A 9,539-nucleotide genomic window follows, 5' to 3' on the forward strand; every position below is an offset into this window, starting at 1 on the left:
TAATAATGAGCATATTTGCACTGTCTAAATAAAGTGAGCTGCACGGGTAGTGAAACATTTAGCAAGATTTGTATTACTACAGCTGGCAAAACTTTTCATAGACCTTGACACTACAATAGCCTTTGAATTACTTAGTCACAATTTCAAATCAGTTACCCTTTATTTTCTTGCAATTTCGGGAAAAAAATATACATATAAAAAAAGAAAATGCAAGCAACAAAGTGATTAGGTCATTTTTTCTGTGATAACATACTCATACATATAGGCTATGAATGGAAAATTACAGCTTGACGGTTTGACATTGGTAGGCTACATTTTAGCCATATAAAAGTAGATTGTGAAAAAATATGACAAGTTACTGTGCTGAATAGATCAAATAACTAGGTAACATAATTAGTTGTTTAACATACTCTCCTCATAAGGCATTGTGTCCATATTGACCTGAATATTGTCCAATATTATGTAATGTTCACCACAGTATTGGTCTCCATGTGCTATTGAAGTCATACACATATGGTTGGTATTTATATGTTTTGTAGAACGTGGAGAGAAGCGACAATCTGACTAAATTGTCCTCTGTACTTAGTTCTTCTGACTTTTGAAAGATGTCCTTACAGTACTCCGTAGCTTGCTGCTTCCGTTTGGTTTTGTATCTTCTGTTCTGAAACCAGATTTTAACTTGGGTCTCGGTCAGTCCCAACGTGTTGGCAAGATTGGCTCTTTCGGGAGCGGACAGGTACTTCTGGTGGTTAAATTTCTTCTCCAGTTCTAACACTTGCAGATGCGTAAAGGCAGCGCGCGAGCGCTTCTGTTTGCCGACTGATGTAAAGCTTATCATGGCATCTGGGGTGCTAGAACAAGAGCTGTCAAATAAATCTGTAAAAGAGAGACATGATTAGCCCATTTGTGGTGTGGTGAATTTGCGTCAAAAGCTGGCAATTGACAGGTAAACTGTCTACTCCACAGGTTCATATGGAATAGGTGTATTTCCTGTTGTTATTAGTATGAGTCCAGGAAATCTGGCACAACACCGTCAATCCATACCTTAGCCTAAACTATTTTTAAGTAGCCTACATACAATCCAATGTGCTCACCTTTCCGCCCTTCAAATGCTGTATCCTGTGCGCAAAGTTCCTCTGACTGTGATACATGCTCGCACTGTTGGTTATTCCATTGCGCGCATCCCTCCTTGGCCTTGTGTGAGGAAGAGCACCTGAAGTTTAGCCGTGTATTCTCTTTAATGGAGAGGATGTCCTCGATGAAAAACGAAGTTGGTGGCTTGACTGGCTCCGACATTCTGCAGTTAGGAATCCACCGTATGGGCCAACGAATGAATGCTAGGCTTGACTGAATCGCACAAGCCAAGTGGGGAATGATGACGGGACACAGGGCTAGCTCGTAGCAAAGCTTATACCTTGTGAAAGACTTACTGACGCGTCAATTTATAGTAGTGCTGTTGTGGTCATGACAGCACAAGCGACTGGCGAGACGCGTCATCTCGGCGACGTCACTGGTGTAGGCTACCTGGATGATAGTGATGATAGGAACAGAACTGCTGTGCTCACTTTACATTGATTTATTCTTGATTTTAAGATATATTTGTCATGGCACCTCATGTGTGACTTCACCATATAGTCAAATTAAACATTATATATAAATAATATTGCATGGACAATAAATAAAATGAACATGTTTGTTTATCCGGGTCTCCCTGATATTTAAATATATGTATATTTATAAAACATTATGTCAACTGTTCAAAAGTGGAAATACTATTGTGATGTGATTAAATAGGACTTGGAAGATCAGGGGATGTGGCCCTTTGTCTTGTGCTCATTATTAGAGCTGTGAGATGTATTTCTAAATGTGTGCAACAGGATAGCTATTATCATTACAGCCATGCCTGGGTTTCAGCCATGCCTAGGGAGTAAGTGACCCTTGTGTCTGCTCTGCGGGGGCTGCCAGTGCCAGGGAGGGGTCAGCATGGGTGGCCAGCCGTCTTGGAGAGGCTAATGTGTTCAGCAGATTTAGACTGGCTCCTTAACCAACACATACATTGTTCAACGGCTGTTTGTTTGTTGTGCTCTACCATGCTTCTGCCTGTTTTGTTTTCAGTGGCACAAACCCTTGGAGAATTGAGACTCTGTTTGTAATAACAAGAATCTAGGGACGACAAACAGATCAGTTTACCCCCACATGCCCCCTGCCCTCGCCTATTACCTCATCAGTTTTCCTTGACCTACCACACCATGAAAGCTAATAATTCTAACTTTAATTTTACATTCCCTTTTCTATTGTTACACTGCAGGTTATGTGCAAATAACAAGTTTGCTTAAAATATATAATTGTATTTATTGTATTAATTCCCCAGTTTTCTTTATTCCCATTATTTTATGACTGATTGGATCTCAACAGAGGTCAGGTTGAGTTACCTTTCCAAGTAGATCATGTAGCCTGGTATTTTAAGTAGAAAAACTAGAGCATGAATATTTTAGGGTCCATCTTAATTTCTTATTATCTGTTTTCATGTAAACATTGTATTAAGATGTTTTGTTTGATAAGGTTCATCTTGAATTCTTTGTCTGCCTCTCCTCCAGCTCCCTCTGTGAGTATGTTGTATTGTGGGATAGATCTTCTCGCAGTGCCTTTATTTCTTATGTACGTCTTTGATGAAGTCTTTTTCTGGTTTAATGTTTTCCCTCGATGCCTATCTTAATTGTAAATGCATAAACCCTGTTTATCCTGTATACTGACTATGTCATCTCCTACCCTGACTGTTAAACAAGCTGTGTAATTAAGATAGCAGTACTCATATCATGTGGACACTGGTCTCTGTCTCTTCTGTAGACCACAATCGTGTCCTAAAGGTCATAGGATGGTGCAGATATGTAGTAGAAGCTTTCTCTTGGCTGGCCCAGCATGACCACACCAGATGTTGGCTTGTTAGAATCTGACCCTATAGCCTAGGAAGGCATTAGTCTTCCACCAAACATAATAACATGTTACTTACTGTCTGTTGTTTTGTTTCCACCCAGTCAAGATGTCTTGGTTTGGACTATCAATCTTCTGTAGTTTTTATTCAGTACAATTATTTGTGTCCAATTCATGCTACTTGTAATGAATATAATAATGCATGATACATTTAATTTATATATAACTTTTCTCCACATTCTTCCTCTATACAACACAGTAAAAAAAAGTTGAATATGCAAAGCTTGTGGAGATGCCCTCTACTGGTGCAAATGCAGCAGAGCACAGGATCAAATACTCATCTCTCACTTTGCACAAAGGGGTGTGTATTTACAGGTGATAATCGTGATCCAGAAGTTCAATTTACAAAAAAATCAAGATTGTAAATGTCAAACTTTTCAATATAACTTCAATGAAAAGAAAATATGAGCAGACAAACTGTTATTCCATAAGACCAAGGTTGGGGTAGGCTATACTAGGCTCACATCAGCCTACCCTCACAATTAGGCCTACTAAGACAAATCTCTCAGAAAAGCCCCAAAACAGTCGCTTAAATTCACTTAGCCCCTCCTTCCTAGTACATACTCAGCCTGGCCTCAGAGCACCATGAAATACAGTTGAAGTTGGAAACATACACTTAGGTTGGAGTCATTAAAACTCATTTTTCAACCACTCCACAAATTTCTTTTTAACAAACTATAGTTTTGGCAAGTCAGTTAGGACATCTACTTTGTTCACGACTCAAATAATTTTTCAAACAATTGTTTACAGACAGGTTATTTCACTTATAAGTCACTGTATCACAATTCCAGTGGGTGAGAAGTTTACATACACTAAGTTGACTGTGCCTTTAACCAGCTTGGGAAATTCCAGAAATTATGTCATGTCTTTAGAAGCTTCTGATAGGCTAATTGACATCATTTGAGTCAATTGGAGGTGGACCTGTGGATGTATTTCAAGGCCTACCTTCAAACTCAGTGCCTCTTGCTTGACATCATGGGATAATCAAAAGAAATCAGCCAAGATCTCAGAAATATAATTGTAGACATCCACAAGTCTGGTCCATCCTTGGGAGCAATTTCCAACTGCCTGAAGGTACCACGTTCATCTGTACAAAAAATTGTACGCAAGTATTAACACCATGGGACCACGCAGCCTTCATACCACTCAGGAAGGAGATACAAAGGACCTTGTGAAGATTGTGGAGGAAACAGGTACAAAAGTATATCTACAGTAAACGAGTCCTATACTGACATAACCTGAAAGGCCGCTCAGCAAGGAAGAAACCACTGCTCCAAAACCGCCATAAAAAAAAATCTGACTACGGTTTCCAACTGCACATGGGGACAAAGATCGTACTTTTTGGAGAAATGTCTTCTGGTCTGATGAAACAAAAAAAATAACTGTTTGGCCATAATGACCATCGTTATGTTTGGAGGAAAAAGAGGGAGGCTTGCAAGCCGAAGAACACCATCCCAACCATGAATCATGGGGGGTGGCAGCATCATGTTGTGGGGGTGCTTTGCTGCAGGAGGGACTGGTGCGCTTCACAAAATAGATGGCATCATGAGGATGGAAAATTATGTGGATATATTGAAGCAACATCTCAAGACATCAGTCAGGAAGTTAAAGCTTGGTCACAAATGGGTTTTCCAAATGGACAATGACCCCAAGTAGACTTCCAAAGTTGTGGAAAAATGGCTTAAGGACAACAAAATCAAGGTATTGGAGTGGCCATCACAAAGCCCTGACCTCAATCCTATAGAACACTTGTGGGCAGAACTGAAAAAGCGTGTGCGCGCAAGGAGGCATACAAACCTGATTCAGTTACACCAGCTCTGTCAGGAGGAATGGGCTAAAATTCACCCAACTTATTGTGGGAAGCTTGTGGAAGGTTTTCCGAAACGTTTGACCGAAGTTAATAAACAATTAAAAGGCAATGCTACCAAATACTAATTGAGTGTATGTAAACTTCTGACCCACTGGGAATGTGATGAAAGAAATTAAACTGAAGTAAATCCTTCTCTCTACTATTTTTCTAACATTTCACATTCTTAAAATAAAGTGGTGATCCTAACTGACCTAAGACCGGAGATTTTTACTAGGATTAAATGTCAGGAATTGTGAAAAACTGAGTTTAAATGTATTTGGCTAAGGTGCATGTAAACTTCTGACTTCAACTGTATCTCTCCAGCTTCAGTGATTTTTGCAATTCGTTCCAGTCATTGGCAGCAGAGAACTGGAAGGAAAGGCGGCCAAAGGAGGAGTTGGCTTTGAGGGGTGACCAGTGAAATATACCTGCAGGAGCGCGTGCTACGGGTGGGTGCTGCTATGGTGACCAGTGAGCTGAGATAAGGCGAGGCTTTACCTAGCAAAGACTTTTACCAATCCTGGTCCTGGGACATCAATGGTTACACATTGTAACTCTGCAATAGACTAACACATGATTTAGCTATTTAAAGGCTGATTTGTAATTCATATATACAGAACCAGAATAAAGAAATACAGTACACTACACTTCATATGCATTGTTATCCACGTCGGCACCAACAATGTTATGATGAAACAGTCAGAGGTCACCAAGCGCAACATAGCTTCAGCGTGTAAATCAGCTAGAAAGATGTGTCGGCATCGAGTAATTGTCTCTGGCCCCCTCCCAGTTATGGGGAGTGATGAGCTCTACAGCTGTCTCACAACTCAATCGCTGGTTGAAAACTGTTTTCTGCCCCTCCCAAAATATCATTTGTAGATAATTGGCCTTCTCTCTGGGACTCACCCACAAACAAGACCAAGCTTGGCCTGCTGAGGAGTGATGGACTCCATCCTAGCTGGAGGGGTGCTCTCATCTTATCTATGAACATAGACAGGGCTCTACCTCCTCTAGCTCCACAATGAGATAGGGTGCAGGCCAGGCATCAGGCTGATAGCCACCCTGTCAGCTTAGTGGAGTCTGCCACTAGCATAGTCAGTGTAGTAAGCTCAGCTATCCCCATTGAGACTGTGCCTGTGCCTCGGTCTAGGTTGGACAAAACTAAACATGGCGGTGTTTGCCTTAGCAATCTCACTGGAATAAAGACCTCTTCCATTCCTGTAATTATTGAAAGAGATTGTGATATCTCATGTCTAAAAGTAGGGCTACTTAATGTTGGATCCCTCACTTCCAAGGCAGTTATAGTCAATTATCTAATCACCGATCATAATCTTGATCTGATTGGCCTGACTGAAACATGGCTTAAGCCTGATGAATTTACTGTGTTAAATGAGGCCTCTCCTCCTGGTTACACTAGTAACCATATCCCCCGCACATCCCGCAAAGCGGAGGTCTTGCTAACATTTACGATAGCAAATTTCAATCACTTTTTATAGCTACTGTTTACAGGCCTCCTGGGACGTATACAGCGTTCCTCACTGAGTTCCCTGAATTCCTATCAGACCTTGTAGTCATGGCAGATAATATTCAAATGTTTGGTGACTTTAATATTCACATGGAAAAGTCCACAGACCCACTCCAAAAGGCTTTCGGAGCCATCATCAACTCAGTGGGTTTTGTCCAACATGTCGCCGGACCTACTCACAGCCACAGTCATTCTCTGGACCTAGTTCTTTCCCGTGGAATAAATATTGTGGATCTTAATGTTTTTCCTCATAATCCTGGACTATTGGACCACCATTTTATTACGTTTGCAATCGCAACAAATAATCTGCTCAGACCCCAACCAAGGATCATCAAAAACCGGGCTAGAAATTCTCGGACAACCAAAAGATTCCTAGATGCCCTTCCAGACTCCCTCCACCTACCCAAGGACGTCAGAGTACAAAAAAAAAACACCTGAGAAACTAAATTTAACCTTGCGTAATACCCTAGATGCAGTCACACCCCTAAAATTTGTCAGAAGAAACTAGCTCCCTGGTATACAGAAAATACCAGAGCCCTGAAGCAAGCTTCCAGAAAATTGTAACGGAAATGGCGCCACACCAACCTGGAAGTCTTCCGACTAGCTTGGAAGACAGTACCGTGCAATATCGAAGAGCCTTCACTGCTGCCCGATCATCCTATTTGTCCAACTTAATTGAGGAGAATAAGAACAATCTAACATTTAGTTTTGATACTGTCGCAAAGCTAACTAAAAAGCAGCATTCCCTAAGAGAGGATGGCTTTCACTTCAGCAGTGATAAATTCATGATCTTCTTTGACGAAAATATCCTGATTATTAGAAAGCAAATTATGGATATCCTCTTTAAATCTGTGTATTTCTCCAAAGCTCTGTTGTCCTGAGTCTGCACAACACTGCCAGGACCTAGGATCAAAGGAGACACTCAAGTTTTTTAATACATATATCTCTTGACACTTAGATGAAAATAGTCTTGGTCTCTAAGCGTTCAAGCTGCTGAAAGAGCTGCTTCCTGTGCTTAGCCCTCCTATGTTGAAAATAATAAACAGCTCCCTATCCACCGGATGTGTACCAAACTCACTTAAAGTGGCAGTAATAAAGCCTCTCTTGAAAAGTCAAACCTTGACCCAGAAAATATAAAAAACTATTTGCTTATATCGAATCTCCCATTCCTCTCAACATTTTTGAAAAAGCTGTTGCACAGCAACTCGCTGCCTTCTTGGACATACAAACAATGTATAAAAAACGCTCCAGTCTGATTTTAGACCCCATCATAGCACTAAAACTGCACTCATGAAGGTGGTAAATTACATTTTAATGGCATCAGACCAAGGCTCTGCATCTGTCCTCATGCCCCTAGATCTTAGTGCTGCTTTTGATACCATCGATCACCACATTCTTTTGGAGAGATTGGAAACTTGTCTACACGGACAAGTTTCTGGCCTGGTTTAGATCTTATCTGTCGGAAAGATATCAGTTTGTCTCTGTGGATGGTTCGTCTTCTGATAAATCAACTGTAAATTTCGGTGTTCCTCAAGGTTTTGTTTTAGGACTACTATTGTTTTCCCAATATATTTTACCTCTCGGTGATGTCATTCGGAAACATAATGTTAACTTTCACTGCTATGTGGATGATACACAGCTGTATATTTCGATGAAACATGGTGAAGCCCCAAAATTGCCCTCCCTGGAAGCCTGTGTTTCAGACATAAGGAAGTGGATGTCTGCAAATGTTTTACTTTTAAACTCAGACAAAACAGAGATGCTAGTTCTAGATCCCAAGAAACAAAGAGATCTTCTGTTGGATCTGACAATTAATCTTGATGATTGTACAATCATCTCAAATTAAACTGTGAAGGACCTCAGCGTTACTCTGGACCCTGATCTCTCTTTTGAAGAACATATCAAGAATATTTCAAAAACAGCTTTTTTCCATCTTCGTAACATTGCAAAAGTCTGAAACTTTCTGTCCTAAAATGATGCAGAAAAATGTATCCATGCTTTTGTCACTTCTAGATTAGACTACTGCAATGCTCTACTTTCCGGCTACCCGGATAAAGCACTAAATAAACTTCAGTTAGTGCTAAACAGGGCTGCTATAATCTTGAATAGAACCAAAAAATGTGATCATATTTCTCCAGTGCTAGCCTCTCTACACTGGCTTCCTGTTAAGGCTAGGGCTGATTTCAAGGTTTTACTGCTAACCTACAAAGCATTATATGGGCTTGCTCCTACCTATCTTTCCGATTTGGACATACTCCCTCCCGTACATACTATGGTCACAAGACGCAGACCTCCTTACTGTCCCTAGAATTTCTAAGCAAACAGCTGGAGGCACGGCTTTCTCCTATAGAGCTCAATTTTTCTAGAATGGTCTGCCTATCCATTTGAGAGACTCAGACTCGGTCTCAACCTTTAAGTCTTCACTGAAAACTCATCTCTTCAGTAGGCCCTATGATTGAGTGTAGTCTGGCCCTGGGGTGTGAAGGTGAACGGAAAGGCACTGGAGCGACAAACCACCCTTGCTGTCTCTGCCTGGCTTATTCCCTTCTCTACACTGGGATTCTCTGCCTCTAATGCTATTATGGGTGCTGAGTCACTGGCTTACTGGGGCTCTTCCATGCCGTCCCTTGAAGGGGTGCGTCACTTGAGTGGGTTGAGTCACTAACGTGATCTTCCTGTCCGGGTGGCACCCCCCTCGGGTTCGTGCCATGGGGGAGATCTTCGTGGGCTATATTCGGCCTTGTCTCAGGGTAGTAGGTTGGTGGTTGAAGATATCCCTCTAGTGGTGTGGGGGCTGTGCTTTGGCAAAGTGGGTGGGGTTATATCCTGCCTGGTTGGCCCTGTCCGGGGGTATCATTGGACAGGGCCACAGTGTCTCCCGACCCCTCCTGTCTCAGCCTCCAGTATTTATGCTACAAAGGTTATGTGTCGGGGGGCTAGGGTCAGTCTGTTATGTCTGGAGTATTTCTCTTGTCTTATCCGGTTTCCTGTGTGAATATAAGTATGTTCCCTCTAATTCTCTCTTCTTCTCTCTTTCTCTCTCTCTTTTTTTAAAATTTTTTATTTCACCTTTATTTAACCAGGTAGGCTAGTTGAGAACAAGTTCTCATTTGCAACTGCGACCTGGCCAAGATAAAGCATAGCAGTGTGAACAGACAACACAGAGTTACACAT

The 9,539-nt window shown here is 41.4% G+C and overlaps 1 protein-coding gene across 1 annotated transcript; it reads right to left on the reverse strand.

The window, feature by feature from the left end:
- Positions 1 to 293: 293 nt before the first annotated feature.
- Positions 294 to 1,308, reverse strand: LOC139412012 (homeobox protein Nkx-3.1-like). Its single transcript, XM_071158791.1, has 2 exons — positions 1,095 to 1,308; positions 294 to 876 (listed from the first exon to the last, which is right to left on the reverse strand). The coding sequence occupies exons 1-2, from the start codon at positions 1,294 to 1,296 to the stop codon at positions 470 to 472; spliced, it is 609 nt and encodes a 202-aa protein (XP_071014892.1). The 5' UTR covers positions 1,297 to 1,308; the 3' UTR covers positions 294 to 469.
- Positions 1,309 to 9,539: the final 8,231 nt, after the last annotated feature.

Source organism: Oncorhynchus clarkii, chromosome 6, assembly GCF_045791955.1.
Source record: "Oncorhynchus clarkii lewisi isolate Uvic-CL-2024 chromosome 6, UVic_Ocla_1.0, whole genome shotgun sequence".
NCBI classification, from domain to species: Eukaryota; Metazoa; Chordata; class Actinopteri; order Salmoniformes; family Salmonidae; genus Oncorhynchus; species Oncorhynchus clarkii.

What these genes read in the sequence shown, in the direction of transcription:
- LOC139412012 (XM_071158791.1), bottom strand. Translation starts at nt 1,296, where the DNA reads ATGTCGGAGCCAGTCAAGCCACCAACTTCGTTTTTCATCGAGGACATC. An exon ending in AGCATTTGAAGGGCGGAAAG is followed by an intron (nt 877 to 1,094) that starts GTGAGCACATTG and finishes TCTCTTTTACAG; the next exon opens with ATTTATTTGACAGCTCTTGT.